Source organism: Ranitomeya imitator, chromosome 3, assembly GCF_032444005.1.
Source record: "Ranitomeya imitator isolate aRanImi1 chromosome 3, aRanImi1.pri, whole genome shotgun sequence".
Taxonomy (NCBI): Eukaryota; Metazoa; Chordata; class Amphibia; order Anura; family Dendrobatidae; genus Ranitomeya; species Ranitomeya imitator.
The window spans coordinates 100,792,565-100,815,343 of record NC_091284.1 but is presented as its reverse complement, the minus strand read 5'-3'; the positions used below and the strand labels follow the sequence as shown (position 1 = coordinate 100,815,343).

The 22,779-nt window shown below is 45.0% G+C and overlaps 1 protein-coding gene across 1 annotated transcript in view; it reads left to right on the top strand.

Moving 5' to 3' along the window:
* Nucleotides 1-19,231: 19,231 nt before the first annotated feature.
* The window catches only part of LOC138672825 (adenine phosphoribosyltransferase-like), a 43,077-nt gene continuing 39,529 nt past the window's right edge, over nt 19,232-22,779 (top strand). The window contains exon 1 of the mRNA XM_069761223.1: nt 19,232-19,387. Within this exon, the coding sequence (XP_069617324.1) occupies nt 19,381-19,387 (7 nt within the window). The 5' untranslated portion in view covers nt 19,232-19,380. The remainder of the gene's footprint in view (nt 19,388-22,779) is intronic.

Here is a 22,779-nt window from a genome sequence, read left to right as displayed (position 1 = left end):
ACCGCTCCTCCAGAGTGTCAATTGGTCTCTGCAGTGATCGGTGTTCAATCATCAGAACTGAATTGGACTTCATCTGTACTCCTTGGTACAAACTCTGGGGTCTCGGGACTTAGTTCACTCTCTTGAAGATAGTAGATCCCTCTCCTTGCCGGTCCAAGAGATACAACAATGTTCTCTTCTTCATCGGGACTCTCAAGGTCACTATCCACCTCCAGAGCTTCAATCTGTGGTAGTCCCTTAGTCGATCTTAGTAACCTCGTAGGGAACCCAAACTTCAAAGCAAAATCATTGAAGATCTTCTCTGCCGCTGTTCGACCAGATTTATTGGCGGCGGCATATGCTTGAGCAAATCGAGTAAAATGGTCCATTGCCACCAAAATGTATTCATAACCTCCCTTACACGTCTCAAGATGTAAAAAGTCTATTGAATCCATCTCAAACAGATACATAGTCTGGATGTTGCCCATAGGTGTCCGGGTTGATGTGTATGGACGTTTATCTTTGAGACACCCACACTCCCTGGTCACGTACCTCTCAACATCTCTCTGCAAGTACGGCCAGAAGAAATGTTCACGGATCAAGTTTGTTGTTCTCCCCTCTCCCAGGTGTCCCATGTTTTCATGGAGTTCTTTGAAGACTAACCTACGGTACACTCTGGGTAGCACTAACTGCTGTTTTTGCCTCCTTTACGATACAGGATACCTTCTTCACTGTGGTAGAGCTTCGTCCATTCTTTAATTAAAACCGATACTGCTGGTGACTTGTTATCTCTCTCGTTTACTTGGGAAACGATCTTGGTCCACATAGGGTAGTACACTGCCAATTATCTGATCTTCCTGTTGTGCTCTACAGATTGTTCCTTTTGGTAGTTGTTGATTGGACAGGGGGTGATCTCGTTCTTTTGCTTTTACGGTGGTGTCCACCGTGAACGGACACCACAATAGTGTGTATTCCTCTTGATGAACTTGTACTGATTGGGTAGTGCTCTCAGTAGCTTCCAGGCTGACTTCCTCTGAGCATTCTTGCATGAACTCCTCAGGCTCTAGTGGCATTCTCGTCAATCTGTCAGCATCCACGTTGCATTTCCCTGGCCTGTACTAGTTCAGCTACCCATCTCTGACCGTTGCATTCAGTTTGGCTGTAGTGAGAACATAGGTCAAGGGGTTATTGTCCATGTAAACCTCAAAATCATTGCTGTAATAGAGATAATCTCTAAATCGTTCACAGATAACCCATTTCAATGCCAGGAACTCCAATTTTCCAGAATGTAGATGGTAATTTCTCTCGGCGTTTGTCAATGTTCTGGAACCATAACTGATGACTCTCAATTTCCCATCTTGATGCTGATACAGGGCAGTTCCCAGTCCAACTTGAGAAGCGTCACAATGAAGAACAAATGGTAAGTTGAAATCTGGATATCCCAATATGGATGTTTTTTTCAGGTAATCCACTAGTTCTTCCAATACCTCCTGGTGGTCTGATGTCCAGAGAATGGGCTGCTGGGACGAAACGGCATTGTTTCTTTTAAGTCCGGTCCTGCTCGCGTTCTTCTTTTTCTCCATGGGTGTTGTTGACTTTGTTGTCCCCCCCAAGAGGAGATATAGTGGAGCGGCAATCCTGGAAAGTTTCGGATATAAGTACTATAGTAGGACAGAAAACCTATGATCTGCCTCACCTCCCCGACAATAGAGGACCGCTTGTCTTTTAAGGCCAGTATCGGAGCGATTTCTGCTGGGTCCATGGCATATTCTTCTGCGGACACAATTTTCCCTAGAAATCGGATTTGCCTTTTGAACTGTTCACTTCTTTGGGGCCAACTTCACTCCGTGTTGTTGGTACCGCTGAAGTACGGGCCTCACATGTTCTACATGCTCCCGGAAGGTTTAGCTGTGTACCACATTGTCATCCAAGTACGGCTGGCATATGTCGTCCCTCAATCCTTCTAAACATGTCTCCATGCTCGTCTGGAATTCTGCTGGAGCTGAACTGAGCCCAAACGGTATGCGGATCCACTCATATAATCCCCATGGTGTGATGAATGCTGTCAAAGGTCTACTGGACTCCTCGACAAAACCTTGGTGGTATGCCTTACCCTGATCGAGGACTGAGAACCAGGTACTGCCTGATAGGCTATCCAGCATATCTTGAATCTATGGTATCTGTGTCAATCAGGTACTGACTTTCGGTTTGGTTCCTGGTAATCACAGCAGAGTCTCAATGTAACATCCTTCTTCCTAACACAGACAATAGGAGAGGAATAAGATGACTTTGACTTTTGGACCCAACCTCTGTTGATTAAATCTTGTAAATGCTCTATCACTTCACGGTGTAATGGTTTCAGCACCGACAATTTGTCTTTTCAAATTAATTTTCAGCTGCAACAATGGAATACAGCCTGTATCAGAGTCATCTTTAGAGAATGCATGACACTCTTCTCTCAGCACCTGTTTTGCTATCGCTAGATCTTCAGCACACAAGTGTTCCAGGGGTACTGGGGGATCCCAGGATCTTGAGGTGGATCGTGCACTTTCCTCCCCTTAGCAACTTCTGTTCCTTGCTGGGGGACTGAATTCATGGTAGACCACTGGGCGGATCTCACACCGGCTGGATATACCGCTTTGATGGTTTTGATGTTACCTAACACAGTCTTTGGATCCAGTTTAATTTTGTGGTATTCATCACCGGCACTGTGACTCGGGCAAATCCACCTGTAGGAATCATAAGCACCATCTCACCTTGAACTAGGCCTTCTGGAAGTTCAGAGGAGTCTTTTGACACGAACAGTCTCTTCTGGACTTTTCTTCCCGGTTCCACCCGGACTCCACACCTCATTCCCACCATTTGGTTTGCAGGGATGCTGGTTGGGTGCAGGCCTACCTTGACTTCTTTCAGGTTCATTGTATTCTATGCTTTCTTTACTCTATGAATCACATTTTCTGCCACAGCGTTGGGTATGGCAAGGATGTGGCAATTACATCCACGATCAGTGTCCCTGACTTGTGTTTCGTGATGACCTCACTGATTATATTATAATCCAGGATAGGATCTTCTGCCACGTTCTGATCACTGGTCACAAGAAAAGGTACCAAAAGCTCGATGGTGTTGCTGTTCTTCATGGCCCTGAGTTGGAAAGTCACTTCCACCCAGCGTATGAAAGGAATTTCGGTCTGGTTGACTGCTTTGCCGTGGAGTTCCACTGGTCCTAAGAGTTGCTTTAGCGACCGAAGGCAGGTATGTGGCAGATGGCGCCTTCTCCATTCTTCATTTAAAAGGCTCGCTTGGGCTCCTGTGTCCCACATTGCTCTTACCAGGAGTCCATCTAACTGCCACTGTATATAGCACCTTTCACCGATTAGGCTGATGAGGCTATCTTTACTGACGAAGGAATCCTCCTCCGAGGAGTATGACGTTAGACCTCCACACTGGGCATTAAGTAACTGATGCCCCTGTCTCTCTTTCAGCTGTTGTAGACGGGAACACATTTGGGGATAGTGCTGACCCAGCCGTTTTATCTCATGCGCCTTTCTAGGGGTTGGTGGCATTTAGATTTACTTTTGGGGCCTCCTCCATGTCATGGGTATCAGTCGCCCCGCACTGGCAACCTCCTGTCTTTTAAACCAAACGACTGTGACCATTGGCATAATGTCCTTCTTCACCATATTTTAAACAGTGGATACATACTGCACTCTGATTTGATGAACGGCACGCCTCACAAGCCGGGTATCTTCTGTTTTAGAACCCACTCCTGGTCTGAGAGATATAGACCCTGGCCTGAAATGAATCAACTCTTTCACCTCCATCAGCTCAGCACACAGTTCTCCTATTACTTCTTCCCAGTCAGCTCTGGCTGTCCTCCCTTTTGTTGGTGGTTTAAGATTCTCTCTCGGCAGTGGTACTGAAGGGTCTTTATCATGATCTTTGGACTGGCAACTGGTGGTCTCCAACTTCAGCTGACTCATTATGGTGGTTTTAGGAGCAGAGCCCTTCTTTAACTTCTGTTCGCTCTCTGACACCAAACTAGCTGCCTCATTCATTTTTTCAATTAGGACTTCGTCCAGAATGCCAGGATGTTCTAGGATCTATTTCAGCTGTAACTTAATATATAGTATTTGCTAATTAAGCCCGTTTCCAACGTTCTCAAGAGATTCTTCTGGAGTATGCCCAGCATCAAACTTCTCCGCCGCTACATTTCTGGATGCGAACAACAGTCTATCCTTAAGTTCAATCGCTCTGAACAAGAATCTTTGGGGTGATTCATTATTGTTCTGTGAGATGTTAATTAGTGATGATCGAGTATACTTGTTGCTCGGGTTTGTCCGATCACGCTCGGTTGGTCTCCAAGTACTTGTGACTGCTCAGAGATTTAGTTTTCCTTGCCGCAGCTGCATGATTTGTGGCTACTAGACAGCTTGATTACATGTGGGGATTCCCTAGCAACCAGGCAACCCCCACATGTACTCAGGCTGGCTAGCAGATGTAAATCATGCAGCTGAGTTAACAAAAACTAAATCTCCGAGCACTAACAAATACTCGGAGACCAACCGTGCGTGCTCAGTGAAACCCAAGCAACGAGTAAACTCGCTCATCACTAATGTTAATTAGTCGGTGAAACAATTCTGAAGTACTCGCTTCTTTATAGTGCCCTTTTAAAATCATCTTCAACTGTGGTAGGGTCAAATGATTTTTCATTTCTAGCATACTGTAGAGGTTCAGTCCTGGGTTGATCGCTTTCACCACCCCCTCAATGATCTCATCTGGCTGGTAGCCTTTCACTAATCCTGCATCGATCTGGTGCAACAAGTTAATTTAACCCCTTAATGACCGCCGATACGCCTTTTAACGGTGGCAGTTAAGGGTACTTAAACCACAGCGCCGTTAATTTCGGATTTTCTCTGGGGTCTTGTGTCATGATCCCAATGGCAGGGGATCACAAAAGGACAAGCACAAAAACAAAACAAGCTCTAGGGTGATGGAACCTGAGCTGACCGCGATCCTGAACCTAAACACACAACTAGCAGTAGCCGGGGAACGTGCCTACGATGATTCCTAGACGTCTCGCGCCAGCCGAAGGATTAACTTCCCCTATAAGAAGAAACACAGACCTCACTTGCCTCCAGAGAAACACCCCACAGAAATAGCAGCCCCCCACATGTAATAACGGTGAAATGAGAGGAAAGCACATACGTAGTTATGAAAATAGAATCAGCAAAAATGAGGCCCGCTAAAGCTAGATAGCAGAGGATACAAAAGTGAACTGCGCGGTCAGCGAAAAACCCTTCAAAAAACCATCCTGAAATTACTTGAACTCATGTGCCAACTCATGGAACATGAGGAGTAATTTCAGCCCACTAGAGCAACCAGCAGCAAGGAATCACATCTCTGCAAGCTGGACTAAGACAAAAATAAAGCAAAACGTGGAACAGGAAAATCAAAACTTAGCTTGTCCTGAAGATGACAGACGCAGGGAGCAGAGGTAAAAAGACACGCTGATTACATTGATAGCCGGCGAGGAAATGACAAAAAAGCCAGGTTAAATAGGAAACTCCCATAACCTGATGGAACAGGTGGACACCAGAGACCGCAGAGAACACAAGTCACCCAGTACCATCAGTAACCACCAGAGGGAGCCCAAAAACAGAACTCACAACAGTACCCCCCCCTTGAGGAGGGGTCACCGAACCCTCACGAGAACCACCAGGGCGACCAGGATGAGCCCTATGAAAAGCACGGACCAAATCGGCAGCATGAACATCAGAGGCAATCACCCAAGAATTATCCTCCTGACCATAACCCTTCCACTTGACCAAATACTGGAGTTTCCGTCTGGAAACACGAGAATCCAAGATCTTCTCCACAACATACTCCAATTCACCCTCCACCAGCACCGGAGCAGGAGGCTCAAGCGAAGGAACGACAGGTACCTCATACTTCCGCAACAACGACCGATGGAACACATTATGAATAGCAAACGATGCCGGGAGATCCAAACGAAACGACACAGGGTTAAGAATTTCCAAGATCCTATAGGGACCGATGAACCGAGGCTTGAACTTAGGAGAAGAGACCTTCATAGGAACAAAACGAGAAGACAACCACACCAAGTCCCCAACAAGAAGTCGAGGACCCACGCGGCGACGGCGATTAACAAACTGCTGAGCCCTCTCCTGGGACAACTTCAAATTGTCCACCACATGACTCCAAATCCGATGCAACCTATCCACCACCATGTCCACTCCAGGACAATCAGAAGGCTCCACCTGACCAGAGGAAAAACGAGGATGAAACCCCGAATTACAAAAGAAAGGAGACACCAAGGTAGCAGAACTAGCCCGATTATTAAGGGCAAACTCGGCAAGCGGCAAAAAGGAAACCCAGTCATCTTGATCAGCAGAAACAAAACACCTTAAATAAGTTTCTAAAGTCTGATTAGTTCGTTCCGTCTGGCCATTCGTCTGAGGATGGAATGCAGACGAAAAAGACAGATCAATGCCCATCTTAGCACAGAACATCCGCCAAAATCTAGACACAAACTGGGATCCCCTGTCAGAAACGATGTTCTCCGGAATGCCATGCAGACGGACCACGTTTTGAAAAAACAGAGGGACCAACTCAGAGGAGGAAGGTAACTTAGGCAAGGGTACCAGATGAACCATCTTAGAAAAGCGGTCACACACAACCCATATGACGGACATTTTTTGAGAAACAGGGAGATCCGAAATAAAGTCCATGGAAATGTGCGTCCAAGGCCTCTTCGGGATAGGCAAAGGTAACAACAATCCACTGGCCCGAGAACAGCAAGGCTTAGCCCGAGCGCAAACTCCACAAGACTGCACGAAAGAACGCACATCCCTCGACAAGGAAGGCCACCAAAAAGACCTGGCCACCAAGTCTCTAGTACCAAATATTCCAGGATGACCTGCCAACACAGAGGAATGGACCTCGGAGATGACTCTACTGGTCCAATTATCCGGAACAAACAGTCTTTCCGGCGGACAACGATCAGGTTTATCCGCCTGAAACTCCTGCAAAGCACGTCGCAAGTCTGGGGAGACAGCCGACAAAATCACCCCATCCCTAAGGATACCAGTGGACTCAGAATTTCCAGGGGAGTCAGGCACAAAACTCCTAGAAAGAGCATCCGCCTTCACATTCTTTGAACCTGGCAGGTATGAAACCACAAAATTGAAACGGGAGAAAAACAGTGACCAACGAGCCTGTCTAGGATTCAGACGCTTGGCAGACTCAAGGTACATCAGATTTTTGTGATCAGTCAAGACCACCACACGATGTCTAGCACCCTCAAGCCAATGACGCCACTCCTCAAATGCCCACTTCATGGCCAAAAGCTCCCGATTACCAACATCATAATTCCGTTCAGCGGGCGAAAATTTTCTAGAAAAGAACGCACATGGCTTCATCACTGAGCCATCGGAGCTTCTCTGTGACAAAACCGCCCCCGCTCCGATCTCGGAAGCATCGACCTCAACCTGAAAAGGAAGCGACGTATCTGGCTGACGCAACACAGGAGCAGAAGAAAACCGGCGCTTAAGTTCCTGAAAGGCCTCCACAGCCGCAGGAGACCAATCAGTAACATCAGCACCCTTTTTAGTCAAATCCGTCAAAGGCTTAACAACACTAGAAAAATTAGTTATGAAGCGACGATAAAAATTAGCAAAGCCCAAGAACTTCTGTAGACTCTTAAGAGATGTAGGCTGCGTCCAGTCACAAATAGCCTGAACCTTGACGGGATCCATCTCAATAGTAGAAGGGGAAAAAATATACCCCAAAAAAGAAATCTTCTGGACTCCAAAGAGACATTTGGAACCCTTTACAAACAAAGAATTGGCCCGCAGGACCTGAAACACCTTCCTGACCTGCTGAACATGAGACTCCCAGTCATCAGAAAAAACCAAAACATCATCCAAATACACGATAATAAATTTATCCAGATATTCACGGAAAATATCGTGCATAAAAGACTGGAAGACAGAAGGAGCATTAGAAAGTCCAAAAGGCATCACCAAATACTCGAAATGGCCCTCAGGCGTATTAAATGCGGTTTTCCACTCATCACCCTGCCTTATCCGCACAAGATTATACGCACCCCGAAGATCAATCTTAGTGAACCATTTAGCCCCCTTAATGCGAGCGAACAAATCAGTCAACAATGGCAAAGGATACTGATATTTGACTGTAATCTTATTCAAAAGACGATAATCTATGCAAGGCCTCAAGGAACCATCTTTTTTGGCCACAAAAAAAAACCTGCTCCCAAAGGGGACGAAGATGGACGGATATGTCCCTTTTCCAAGGACTCCTTAACATAATTCCGCATAGCAGTATGCTCTGGCACTGACAGATTGAACAAACGACCTTTAGGGAATTTACTGCCGGGAATCAAATCTATAGCACAATCGCAATCCCTGTGAGGAGGAAGCGAACTGAGCTTAGGCTCCTCAAAAACCTCCCGATAATCAGACAAAAATACCGGAACCTCAGAAGGAGTAGATGAAGCGATAGAAATCGGAGATGCATCATCATGAACCCCCTGACATCCCCAGCTTAACACAGACATTGTTTTCCAGTTCAGGACTGGGTTATGAGTTTGCAACCATGGCAGACCAAGCACTAAGACATCATGTAAATTATACAGTACCAGGAAGCGAATCACCTCCTGATGAACGGGAGTCATACGCATGGTCACTTGTGTCCAGTACTGAGGTTTATTCATAGCCAAAGGTGTAGAGTCAATTCCTTTCAAAGGAATAGGAACTTCCAGAGGCTCCAGACTAAACCCACAGCGATTGGCAAATGACCAATCCATAAGACTCAGGGCAGCGCCTGAATCTACATAGGCATCGACGGAAATGGATGATAATGAACAAATCAGCGTCACAGTCAGAATGAACTTAGACTGTAAAGTACCAATGGCAACAGACTTATCAACCTTTTTTGTGCGTTTAGAGCATGCTGATATAACATGAGCTGAATCACCACAATAAAAACACAATCCATTTTTCCGCCTATAATTTTGCCGTTCACTTCTGGACTGAATTCTATCACATTGCATTATCTCAGGTGCCTGTTCAGAAGACACCGCCAAATGGTGCACAGGTTTGCGCTCCCGTAAACGCCGATCAATCTGAATAGCCATAGTCATGGACTCATTCAGACCTGTAGGCGCCGGGAACCCCACCATAACATCTTTAATGGCCTCAGAAAGGCCATCTCTGAATTTTGCAGCCAGAGCGCACTCATTCCACTGAGTAAGCACCGACCACTTCCGAAATTTCTGACAATATATTTCTGCTTCATCTTGCCCCTGAGAGAGAGCCAATAAAGCTTTTTCAGCCTGAATCTCTAGGTTAGGTTCCTCATAGAGCAAACCCAATGCCAGAAAAAACGCATCCACATTGAGCAACGCAGGATCCCCTGGTGCCAATGCAAATGCCCAATTCTGAGGGTCACCCCGCAGGAAAGATATAACAATCTTGACCTGCTGAGCAGGGTCTCCAGAGGAGCGAGATTTCAAGGAAAGAAACAACTTGCAATTGTTCCTAAAATTCAGAAAACTAGATCTATCTCCAGAAAAAAACTCTGGGACAGGAATTCTAGGTTCAGACATAGGCGTATGTACAACAAAATCTTGTATATTTTGAACCTTAGCAGCAAGATTATTCAGGCTGGAAGCCAAACTCTGGACGTCCATGATAAACAGCTGAGGTCAGAGCCATTCAAGGATTAAGAGGAGGAAAGAAGCAGTCAAGCTGCAATTAAGGCTAGGCAGCAAACACTGAGGAGGAGAAAAGAAAAAAAAAAAAAAAACTTCCTCAGACTACTTTTCCTCCTACTTCAGCCAAAACGATGACCAATTTTTTCAGGCCGGCTATACTGTCATGATCCCAATGGCAGGGGATCACAAAAGGACAAGCACAAAAACAAAACAAGTTCTAGGGTGATGGAACCTGAGCTGACCGCGATCCTGAACCTAAACACACAACTAGCAGTAGCCGGGGAACGTGCCTACGATGATTCCTAGACGTCTCGCGCCAGCCGAAGGATTAACTTCCCCTATAAGAAGAAACACAGACCTCACTTGCCTCCAGAGAAACACCCCACAGAAATAGCAGCCCCCCACATGTAATAACGGTGAAATGAGAGGAATGCACATATGTAGTTATGAAAATAGAATCAGCAAAAATGAGGCTCGCTAAAGCTAGATAGCAGAGGATACAAAAGTGAACTGCGCGGTCAGCGAAAAACCCTTCAAAAAACCATCCTGAAATTACTTGAACTCATGTGCCAACTCATGGAACATGAGGAGTAATTTCAGCCCACTAGAGCAACCAGCAGCAAGGAATCACATCTCTGCAAGCTGGACTAAGACAAAAATAAAGCAAAACGTGGAACAGGAAAATCAAAACTTAGCTTGTCCTGAAGATAACAGACGCAGGGAGCAGAGGTAAAAAGACACGCTGATTACATTGATAGCCGGCGAGGAAATGACAAAAAAGCCAGGTTAAATAGGAAACTCCCATAACCTGATGGAACAGGTGGACACCAGAGACCGCAGAGAACACAAGTCACCCAGTACCATCAGTAACCACCAGAGGGAGCCCAAAAACAGAACTCACAACAGTCTTGGTTGCCGGGGGTAGCCGAGACCCCAGAGAACATGATTCGGGGTTTTTTTTTACCAACCCCCGAGTTGCGATCGCCGGTAATTAACTGGCGATCGCAAAAAAAAAACAAAACCGAGATTTCCCTTTTAATTTCTCTGTCCTCCGATGTGATCGCACATCAGAGGACAGAGAAATGGGGTCCCCGATAGCCCCCCGATACTCACTTGTCTCCCCCGGTGCTCCTTTTTCCGGCAAAAAAATGGCGGGCGCATGCGCAGTGCGCCTGCCGGCCGGCACCTGGAGGATCTTCGGGGTCTCGGCTGCCGGGGGTAGCCGAGACCCCAAAGAACATGATCGGGTCAGTTTTTACCGACCCCTGTTTTGCGATCGCCAGTGATTAACTGTTTACCCGCGGTCGCAAAAAAAAAAGCGATCTGTCATTCTCTGTCCTCTGATGTGATCACACATCAGAGGACAGAGAAATAGGGAGATTCGGGGACCCTATCATACTTACCGGTGCCCCTGGGTCCTCCTGCGTCCACTCCTGCCCGCCGGCTTCTTCATCGGGAAAAAAAATGGCAGGCGCATGCGCAGAGCGTCCGCCATCTGCCGCCATCTGCCGGCCGGCAGGAGAGAGGAGTTGGGGCTAAAATTAGGGTTAGGGTTGGGGCTAAATTTAGGGTTAGGATTAGGGTTGGGGCTAAATTTAGGGTTAGGGTTAGGGTTGGGGCTAAATTTAGGGTTAGGGCTAGGGTTAGGGCTAGGGTTAGGCTTCTTTCACACTTGCGTCGGTACGGGGCCGTCGCAATGCGTCAGCCCAACGTACTGACGCATGTTGTGAAAATTGTGCACAACGTGCGCAGCGGATGCAGTTTTTCTCAATGTATCCGCTGCCCAGTCTATGTCCTGGGGAGGAGGGGGCAGAGTTACGGTCACGCATGCACGGAAATGGCGGACGCGACGTACAAAAAAAAGGTTACATTGAACGTTTTTTTTGTGACGACGGTCCGCCAAAACACAACGGATCCTGTTATGAATAGGTAATTCAGAACCACAATGGACCTTGAAGTTCAGAGCACACAAGTGACCTGACAAAAACCACAAAACATAGGATGAGCTCTGAGACGTGGGAACTCTGCTGACCGCAATTCCTAAACCTATCAAACCACACTAGAGGTAGCCGTGGATTGCGCCTAACGCTCCCTATGCAACTCGGCACAGCCTGAGAAACTAGCTAGCCTGAAGATAGAAAAAAAACCTACCTTGCCTCAGAGAAATTCCCCAAAGGAAAAGGCAGCCCCCCACATATAATGACTGTGAGTTAGGAAGAAAATACAAACACAGAGATGAAATAGATTTAGCAAAGTGAGGCCCGACTTACTGAATAGACCGAGGATAGGAAAGATAGCTTTGCGGTCAACACAAAAACCTACAAACAACCACGCAGAGGGGCAAAAAGACCCTCCGCACCGACTAACGGTACGGAGGTGCTCCCTCTGCGTCTCAGAGCTTCCAGCAAGCAAGCAAAACCAAAAACGCAAGCTGGACAGAAAATATAGCAACAAAAGTAACACAAGCAGAACTTAGCTTATGCTGAGCAGACAGGCCACAGGAACAATCCAGGAGGAAGCAAGACCAATACTAGAACATTGACTGGAGGCCAGGATCAAAGCACTAGGTGGAGTTAAATAGAGCAGCACCTAACGACTTAACCTCATCACCTGAGGAAGGAAACTCAGAAGCCGCAGTACCACTCGTGATCACAGGAGGGAGCTTGATCACAGAATTCACAACAGGATCCAGGGCACGACGGATGCGACGTGTGGCCATCCGTCGGCAATACAAGTCTATGGGCAAAAAAGGCATCATGCGGGCACATTTGCAGGATCCATTTTTTGTCCAAAACGACGGATTGCGACGGATGCCACACGATGCAAGTGTGAAAGTAGCCTTAGGGCTAGGGTTAGGGTTGGGGCTAAAGTTAGGGCTAGGGTTAGGGTTAGGGTTGGGGCTAAAGTTAGGGTTAGGGCTAAAGTTAGGGCTAGGGTTGGGGCTAAAGTTAGGGCTAGGTTTGGGGCTAAAGTTAGGGTTAGAGTTGGGATTAGGGTTAGGGTTTGGATTAGGGTTGGTGTTAGGGTTGGCATTAGGGTTACGTTTGGGATTAGGTTTAGGTTTGGGATTAGGGTTAAGGTTAGGGTTGGGATTAGGGGTGTATTGGGATTAGGGTTAGGTTTGAGGTTAGGGTTGAGATTAGGATTAGGGGTGTGTTGGATTTAGGGTTTTGATTAGGGTTATGGTTAGGGTTGAGATTAGGGTTGTTTTGGGGTTAGGGTTGTGATTATCGTTAGGGTTGTGATTAGGATTATGGATCGGGTTGGGATTAGGGTTAGGGGTGTGTTGGGGTTAGGGTTGGAGTTAGAATTGGGGGGTTTCCACTGTTTAGGTACATCAGGGGGTCTCCAAAGACGACGGCCAATTTTGCGCTCAAAAAGTCAAATGGTGCTCCCTCCCTTCTGAGCTCTGCCGTGCGCCCAAACAGTGGTTTACCCCAACATATGGGGCATCAACGTACTCAGGATAAATTGGACAACAACTTTTTGGGTCCAATTTCTCCTGTTACCCTTGTGAAAATAAAAACTTGGGGGCTAAAAAATATTTTTTTGTGGAAAAAAATATATTTTTTATTTTCACGACTCTGCATTATAAACTTCTGTGAAGCACTAGGGCATTCAAAGTTCTCACCACATATCTAGACAAGTTCCTTGGGAGGTCTAGTTTCCTAAATGGGGTCACTTGTTGGGGGTTACTACTGTTTAGGTACATCAGGGGCTCTGCAAACGCAACATAATGCCCGCAGACCATTCTATCAAAGTCTGCATTCCAAAACGGCGCTCCTTCCCTTCCGAGCTCTGCCGTGCGCCGAAACAGTGGTTTACCCCCACATATGGGGTACCAGCATACTCAGGACCAATGGGACAACAACTTTTGGGGTCCAATTTCTCTTGTTACCCTTGTGAAAATAAAAAATTGGGGGCGAAAAGATCATTTTTGTGAAAAAAATATGATTTTTTATTTTTACGGCTCTGCATTATAAACTTCTGTGAAGCACTTGGGCATTCAAAGTTCTCACCACACATCTAGATAAGTTCCATGGGGGGTCTAGTTTCCAAAATGGGGCACTTGTGGGGGGTTTCTACTGTTTAGGCACATCAGGGGCTCTCCAATCGCGACATGGCATCCGATCTCAATTCCAGCCAATTCTACATTGAAAAAGTAAAATGGCACTCCTTCTCTTCCAAGCTCTGCGGTGCGCCCAAACAGTGGTTTACCCCCACATATGTGGTATCGACGTACTCAGGAGAAATTGCACAACAACTTTTGTGGTCTAATTTCTCCTGTTACCCTAGAGAAAATAAGAATTTGTGGGTGGAAGGATCATTTTTGTGTAAACAAATGTGATTTTTTATTTTCACGGCTCTACGTTATAAAAGTGTGGTGAGCACTTGGGGGTTCAAAGTGCTCACCACACATCTAGATAAGTTCCTTAAGGGGTCTAGTTTCCAAAATGATGTCACTTGTGGGGGGTTTCTACTGTTTAGGCACATCAGGGGCTCTCTAAACATGACATGGCGTCCGATCTCAATTCCAGCCAATTCTGCATTGATAAAGTCAAACAGCGCTCCTTCACTTCCAAGCTCTGCGGTGTGCCCAAACAGTGGTTTACCCCCACATATTGGGTATCGGTGTATTCAGGAGGAATTGCACAACAAAATTTATGTTTTTACACTTGTGAAAATAAAAAAAATGGTTCTGAAGTAAAATGTTTGCAAAAAAAAGTTAAACGTTTATTTTTTCCTTCCACATTGTTTCAGTTCCTGTGCAGCACGTAAAGGGTTAATAAACTTCTTGAATGTGGTTTTGAGCGCCTTGAGGGGTGCAGTTTTTAGAATGGTGTCACACTTGGTTATTTTCTATCATATAGACTCCTCAAAAGACTTCAAATGTGATGTGGTCCCTAAAAAAAAATGGTGTTGTAAAAATGAGAAATTGCTGGTCAACTTTTAACCCTTATAACTCCCTAACAAAAAAAAATTTTGGTTCCAAAATTGTGGTGGTGTGAAGTAGACATGTGGGAAATGTTATTTATTAACTATTTTTCATGACATATCTCTCTGATTTAAGGGCATAAAAATACAAAGTTTGAAAATTGCAAACTTTTAAAAATTTTCGCCATATTTTCGTATTTGTCATAAATAATCGCAAGTAACATCGAAGAAATGTTACCACTAGCATGAAGTACAATATGTCACGAAAAAACAATCTCAGAATCAGCAGGATCCGTTAAAGCGTTCCAGAGTTATAACCTCATAAAGGGACAGTGGTCAGAATTGTAAAAATTGGCCCGGTCATTAAGTACCAAATTGGCTCTGTCACTAACGGGTTAAGACAGTTTCTCTTTCTGTTCACACTCTCCAATCTGTCCCAGGATCTTGAAGTCTTTTCTTGAAGTGATTTGTGGTGTTGGAGAGTACTGTTTTCTTGATTTATCAAAACCAAGCAGGTTAAAGGTTCTGTCAGAGTCTGTCACACGTTCAGTGGGTTGGGTAGATTTCTGCAGGGTTGTTGTTAAGGTTTTGAACTATTCTTTCAATTCCTGTAGTTCTGTCTGAGGAAGGAGATTCCCGCTCTTGGTAATTGGCACCGCCTCTCCATCTTCCAACTTCAACCCGATTAGAAACTGTTTTAGCTCCTGGAGGAATGTCCCCATGACATCTTATAATAATAATAATCTTTATTTTTATATAGCGCTAACATATTCCGCAGCGCTTTACAGTTTTGCACACATTATCATCACTGTCCCCGACTGGGCTCACAATCTAGAATTCCTATCAGTATGTCTTTGGTATGTGGGAGGAAACCGGAGTGCCCGGAGGAAACCCACGCAAACACGGAGAGAACATACAAACTCTTTGCAGATGTTGTCCTGGGTGGGATTAGAACCCAGGACCCCAGCGCTGCAAGGCTGTAGTGCTAACCACTGCGCCACCGTGCTGCCCACACGCAGCTTCTTTCTCCCCCAGCTCATCCATCTGTGTATTAAAGGGAACCTGTCACCTGAATTTGGCGGGACCGGTTTTCGGTCATATGGGCCGATTTCCAGTAGCTTGTCAGACAATGTTGACTTCCTAGAGTGAGATGATCTGGAAGATTACGATGTGATTTTTGTTGACGTCTTACGATGTGACTTAACCTCTTGGAGGTGTGCGATGCGGAGTTCTACCTTATCCTGGGCATTTTGCACTAGTGGGTCTTTTCCTTGAGTAAACTCTCCTTTTCAGCTAGTTCTGCAGTGGCATCATCCATCTCAGAGCTGCCCAGGAATGTGATGTACTTTGCAGACAGTCTATGGTTGCTATCATATGCGGCCGTTAAACGATTCAATGTGGCTGTTAAATCTGCTGTGTCTCTGTTAGAGCGTGGAATAGTTGCTAAATTGTGACCATCTCTGCCCCATAAATCATCTAGTTTGTCAGGAAACTCATCTCTAGTCTCTAGTCATCTCAAAGTTCTCTCTGACATTAGGTGTCATCTTGGTTACATGTTTAGGACGTACGCCATGTTCTGCAGTAAGCATGGACTCTGCTCCCGATGCATCTGTGGTGTCAGGAACATGATGCGCTTGCCTCACAAAGTGATCCACTTAACTTTTCGTGGGCATGTCTTAGCTAAAATGGCGGATGGTCATAGATTTGCTAGCAAACAATGCATACGCACACTGACACTGTAGGCTTAGGTCTTCTGTTTCTATTCTGCCACCGATGCAAATATGTGAGATGTGTCTGAGGGATGTGAGCATGAATCTGTGTACAAGCAATAGCAGCTAATGTTACTCGCTATCCTTCCCTCCTATGCTTGACCAGCTGCATGTGGTTTATCCGGGAAGGACGATGCAGTGATGACCTTTAACGACTTTTATTCACAGTACGTTAGTGAGATGAGGTAAGATGAAGGGATGGTGGAGGGTAGAGGCAAAAGGAGAAGCATGTGCTACAAGATGGCACTGACTAGAGATGGTTCATTCGTGAACGATCCGGTACAAAGAGCCGGCTCCCTGCTGTGAACGATGGGATCCGACACCCCAGTGAGAGCCACTGAATTCTCTGAATGGCTCTCACTGGGCGTAAAATTCCAGTGTTCTTTGGCGTAACTCCTCCCACCTGACCCAAACTCCACCCATTCATTAATTTAATTGGTTACCTGCGATTGGGCGGGGTTAACCGTGGGTGGGTGGAGTTTCGGCCACATTAACTATTTTTAAATATGTGTTCACATATTGTGAACACATATTTAATAGGAATCCATTTAGCATTCAAAAGAGCCGGCTCTTCTTGGTGAGCGGAGCCGAATCACCAAAAAGAGACGGACTGCCCATCACTAGTGACCAGCAGAAAGGATGTGAAGAAACAAGCCAGGAGGAGTTGCAGAAAGATGTATGTGGCTATGTGCACACGTTGCGGATTAGGCTTAGGAATTTCTGGTGCGGATTCTGCCTCTCCTGGCAGAAAACTCACCTGCGGATTTGTCGCATTTTTTGTGCGGTTCCGCAGCGTTTTTTTGTGCGTTTTTGCTGCAGTTTTCTTGTGGATTTGCTGCGGTTTTTACCCCTGCGGTTTTCTATAATGGAATGGGTACAAAAACGCTGCAGATTCACAAAAAAGAAGTGACATGCTACTTCTTTTAAACCGCAGCATTTCCGCAGCGGGTTTTCTGCAAAGTGTGCACAGCATTTTTTTTCTCATTGATTTACATTGTACTGTAAATCAATTGTGGATCTGCAGCGTTTCTGCACTGCAAAAAAACGCTGCGGATCCGCAGAGAATCCGAAATGTGTGCACATACCCTAATAATACATGAACAACATGTTATAACAATCTCCAGTAGATGGCAGCAAAGTACAGCAAATAATGAACCATAACACATATATGATAGATAAATAAAGTAAGCCATAGGACAGTAAGGGTATGTGCACACGTCAGGATTTCTTGCAGAAATTTTCCTGACAAAAACCGGACATTTCTGCCAGAAACCGCATGTGGCTTTTTTTATGCGTTTTTGACGCGTTTTTTGTGCGTTTTTTCCAAATGCATAGAATAGCGGGAAAAACGCAGAAAATCAGTAAAAATTAATGAACATGCTGCTTTTTTTTACTGCGATGCGTTTTTTTGGTGGAAAAAAACGCATCATGTGCACAAAACATGCAGAATGCATTCTAAATGATAGGATGCATAATGTTCGCGTTTTTCATGAGTTTTTATAGAGTTTTTATCGCGAAAAAACCTGAACATGTGCACATGCCCTAAATGTCCCTGAAATGGCTGAAAGCTTTTGTAGATGATTAGCTGAACAGCACAGTGATGCATACTGTGAAATTGTATTGTCATTGCCACTGCAGCTCTTGATGTGAATTAAGTAAAATACATGACGTAGTAGTAGAATAGTAACTGCAGCTCTGGATGTGACTGGAGTATGACACATGAGGCAATAGCAGAATAGTGACTGCAGCTCTGGACGTGGCTGGAGTATAAGATATGATGTAACGGCAGAATAGTGACTGCAGCTCTGGACGTGGCTGGAGTATAAGATATGATGTAACGGCAGAATAGTGACTGCAACTCTGGACGTGACTGGAGTATAAGATATGATGTAATGGCAGAATAGTGACTGCAGCTCTGGACGTGACTGGAGTATAAGATATGATGTAACAGCAGAATAGTGACTGCAGCTCTGGACGTGACTGGAGTATAAGATATGATGTAACGGCAGAATAGTGACTGCAGCTCTGGACGTGACTGGAGTATAAGATATGATGTAACAGCAGAATAGTGACTGCAGCTCTGGACGTGGCTGGAGTATAAGATATGATGTAACGGCAGAATAGTGACTGCAGCTCTGGACGTGACTGGAGTATAAGATATGATGTAACAGCAGAATAGTGACTGCAGCTCTGGATGTGACTGGAGTATAGGACCTGATGTAACAGCAGAATAGTGACTGCATCTCTGGACGTGACTGGAGTATAAGAATCAGGCCTTCTGAAGATTACCATCATGCGACATGTCATGTTAGCCCTGGCCTAACATATGTACTCCAAAATGTGACACGGAAAAGTAGAACTGCTGTAAGAAAAACAAAACAAAACGCCCTGATATAGCCAGAGTGATGGAAAAGTAAAAACAATACTGAATGTGATGATGAAAAATCAAAGAAATAAAACCTTGATGCTTAGGCTATGTTACCCAATGCGATTCTACTGCACACTTTGCTGCGATTTTTCAATCTCACTGTAAAACAACGGCAATTTTACAGCGTTTTCAGAACGTTATTGCAAAAAAAAAGAAAAAATAACATAGTGCAATTGCAATTGCCCTTAAGGCCCGAGCAGGCCTGATCGTTAAGGGTTAATGTACTGCTTGCTGATTATGGCACTTTTAATAGCACCGCTATGGACAGCTGTATACAAGGTATTCTGTACAGTTCTTATTTTTTTAGCCCTTTTTCTCTCTCTTTCTCCACATTCCTTTGGTCTGTCCAAAGACCACTCAGTAGGCGTTCACCCGCCCGTCACACAGCTATCAACAGACCTACTGTTTCCCCTTATAGCAGTGGATGAATTTAGCTTGCACTTCAGTCACATAACTGGGCAAGGAACAAGCATAACAACCAGGGAGCAAAGTTTGTGCCTAACCAAACTTTTAAAATGCCAGGTAAGATGAAAACGGCTGTGTCTGTGCGGGAAATGTGTGCACTGCAGGGGATTCATGCCACCAGTGGCATCGACAGGGCTGAAATAAGGGGGGAGTTCTAATATGTGCCCTGCAGAGCTGCACCCCACTGCCACACTCCCCCATCCCCCGCCACCCTGTATGTGGGCATATGATCTCCAGGTGCAAAGTTCAGAGTCAGCAAGGAAAACCCTGCCTGAGATGTCCACCTTCTGTATTGGCAATATTCCTGGAAGTTCTGTAATCTATGAGTCCTAATGGGGACAGGGACCCGATGTGAGAGTTTACATTAGTATGCAACGCTATGGAATATGCTGGCGCTATGTTCAATGAATGCTGCAATTGTACGGGACATGCCAGCTATGTAGCTTTGTGATTACTGGTAATAATCTGGATAAATGACTGATAAGCTGCAGGAATCTTCTTATGGCTGCCACAAGCTGTAACTTGCTGACAAAGTGTCCATAGTGGCAGACCACCCACAGTTAGGCCGGGATCACACTACAGCGCGATATGGCCGAGTCTCGCAGGTTAAAACCAAGCTCCGGCACTGCAGAGCGGAGCGTGCGGCCGCACAGCAATACATGGAGCCGCACGCTCCGCTCCGGAGTGCCGGTGCCAGAGCTTGGTTTTAACCTGCGAGACTCGGCCGTATCTCGCTGTAGTGTGACTCCGGCCTACGGCCTGCTTCACACCATGTTTTTTATATAAGTTTTAACAGCTTCTCTTTTTTTTATATAGAAAACACAAAATTGATCTGATCTAAGTATATAAGTATATTCGTCTGCATCCACTTTTTTTAAACAGATCAAGACATAAGGAGGAGTTTCAGGAGATGTGACATGTATTCTGGCAAAACAAATGGAAAAAAAAAGACAGATGAAAAAAGAGTAGGCAAAGATATGACAAACTTGCATCCATCTCCCATAGAATTCAATGTTCTAAAAAACTAATCTGATTTTCAACCATTTCATCCTGTAAAATAAAAAAAATAAAAAACAATTGAAACAGATTTGTTCACAAACATATGTCATACTGAGACTGGATTCAAGTTTTTTCCTGTTGTATTCTATATAAATACCGGCACTAATAATAATAATAATAATAATCTTTATTTATATAGCGCCAACATATTCCGCAGCGCTTTACAGTTTCAAACACAAAAGTCATAAGTAACAACGTTAACAATACAATAATTAAAGCAAAATATACTAGAATTGCACAAATTGCAGCAGACTTACTTATTATATTGGGTCAGATCTTTTTTGGCAAATTTTGGCCAAGTTCATTAAGACTGTCATTTACATTAACTTTTTAGGCTAAGTTCACACTGGGTGTTTTTGCTACATTTTTAATGCTAATTTTCAGCTGCTTTTTATAGTACTAGCAAAGCCTATGAGATTTCAGAAAGCTCATGCACACACATTGTTTTTTTTTTGTCATCAATATTTTGTGCTTTGCTTGTTTTTTTACACATAGAACATGTCACTTCTTTCAGTGTTTTTTCAGCGTTTTTCACCCATTGACTTGAATGGGTGGTGAACAAACGCTACAAAAAGTCAGCTATAATTTTTGCAGCGTTTTGGCTGCAGAAAAGTCAAGGACATCAGAACCTCACAGACAGCCCTGCTACTTTTAGATGACAGGCTGCATGGTTGCAGCATTCATGGCTTGTGGTGACGTCAGACAGGTTATAGGAGTTCACAGCGAGACACTGAGCAGCGATTGCAGATGCTGCTCCGTGTCTCTGCTGGATGACAGGCTGTATGGTGGCATCATGCAACCATGCAGCCTGCCATCTAGATGTAGCAAAGCTAGACCCATCGTGGGACAAATAAATTATCATCTTCTCAGCGGACAGGTGAGGAATTTTGTTGTTATTTTAATTCTCTTGCAGTGGACAATGGCCTCACTGGAAAGGGCGATGCAGTAAGTATGGTTTAATTAAGATTTATTAAAGGAGTCTGTGTCATTCTTTCAATGAAAGTACTTTTTTCTGGGTATCTGTGTTTTTATACAATATAACTATTGAGTTAGTAATGTGGGTGTCTTATAGACCCTGCTCCATTGCTAACTCTGGGCTTGATGTCACCTGATAATACAAAGGTGACATCAACCCCCCAACTATCACTTCACTATAGGGCAACAGGGAAGAGCAAGGCTAAGTGCCAGAATTGGCACATTTTAGAGATGCGCCTTTTCTGGGGCAACTGAGAGCTGATGTTTTTAGCCTGGGAGGGAGCCAGTATCCATGGCCCCTTCCTAGGCTATTAATATCAGCCCGCAGTTGTCTGCGTAGCCTTTGCTGGTTACTAATTATAGGGGACCCTACATCATTTTTTGGGGGGTCCCCCATTTTAATATTCAGTAAAGGCTGAGTATACAGCTGTGAGCTGATATTAATAGCCTGGAAAGCTCCATGGGTATTAACCCTTCCCATACTATAAACATCAGCTCCCAGCAGGCGGCTTTCCCTCTGTTGGTTAAGAAAATTATGCGGGAGCCCACGCCATTTCTTTCTGAAAAATAATCTTTTAATAAATGCATGTATAGTAAGCTGCACACACTGTACCAATTGTATATGTCTTCTTTATATCTTTCGATCTTTCTATCTATCTATCCTATGTGTATATACTGTATGTATTCTATCAATTATGTCCTGTTGGGTCACACTGTTATTTTACTGTATGCGGCTGCTGAATTGCCAGCTTTTCAAAGGACATCGGTGTGTACAAATCGGACAGCACTTGCATGGTCCGAGTGCTGTTTGATTTTTTTTCCAGTCCGATCGTGATCCACAGGTATGGTTCTACAGGAAGTAGTTTTTCTTTTCCTCTGGGGGCACTAAACTTTATTAGCATGCATGAAAAGACACAAGTTAGCCCAAAAAACGCACCAAAATCGCAACCAAAAACGCACCAAACATACATTTTTGCTGCAGCTTCTTTCCTGCAAAGAAATCAAGTTTTGCTTCAGAAAAAAACGCAGCAAAATGCCCAGTGTGAACTTAGCCTAATAAAGGGAGCGCTGGAATACAATATATCAAACTCATTAAGAAATATGCACCTAAAACTTAAAGGTGATAAAAAAGCGAGTCAAGGGCCCTAGACTACCGCTCAGATTGCCCACCGCTATCAGGGCATTACTGTCCTGACTGGCGTATTGGCCCGGTGGGCAGAGGGGGCCCGCATCGGGCCCTGTCTCATCTGCTCACCGGGCCCCTACCGGCGCTACGGCAGTTTCACCTATTGACATGCGGGCGCGCGCCCGCACGTCAATAGTTAACAACAGCCGCCAGTCAATTGGCTGGCAGCTGAAGTCGCGCGCAGGCGCAGCGCACACGTCGCCGGTGAGTCCGCGTTGCTGGAGGAAGC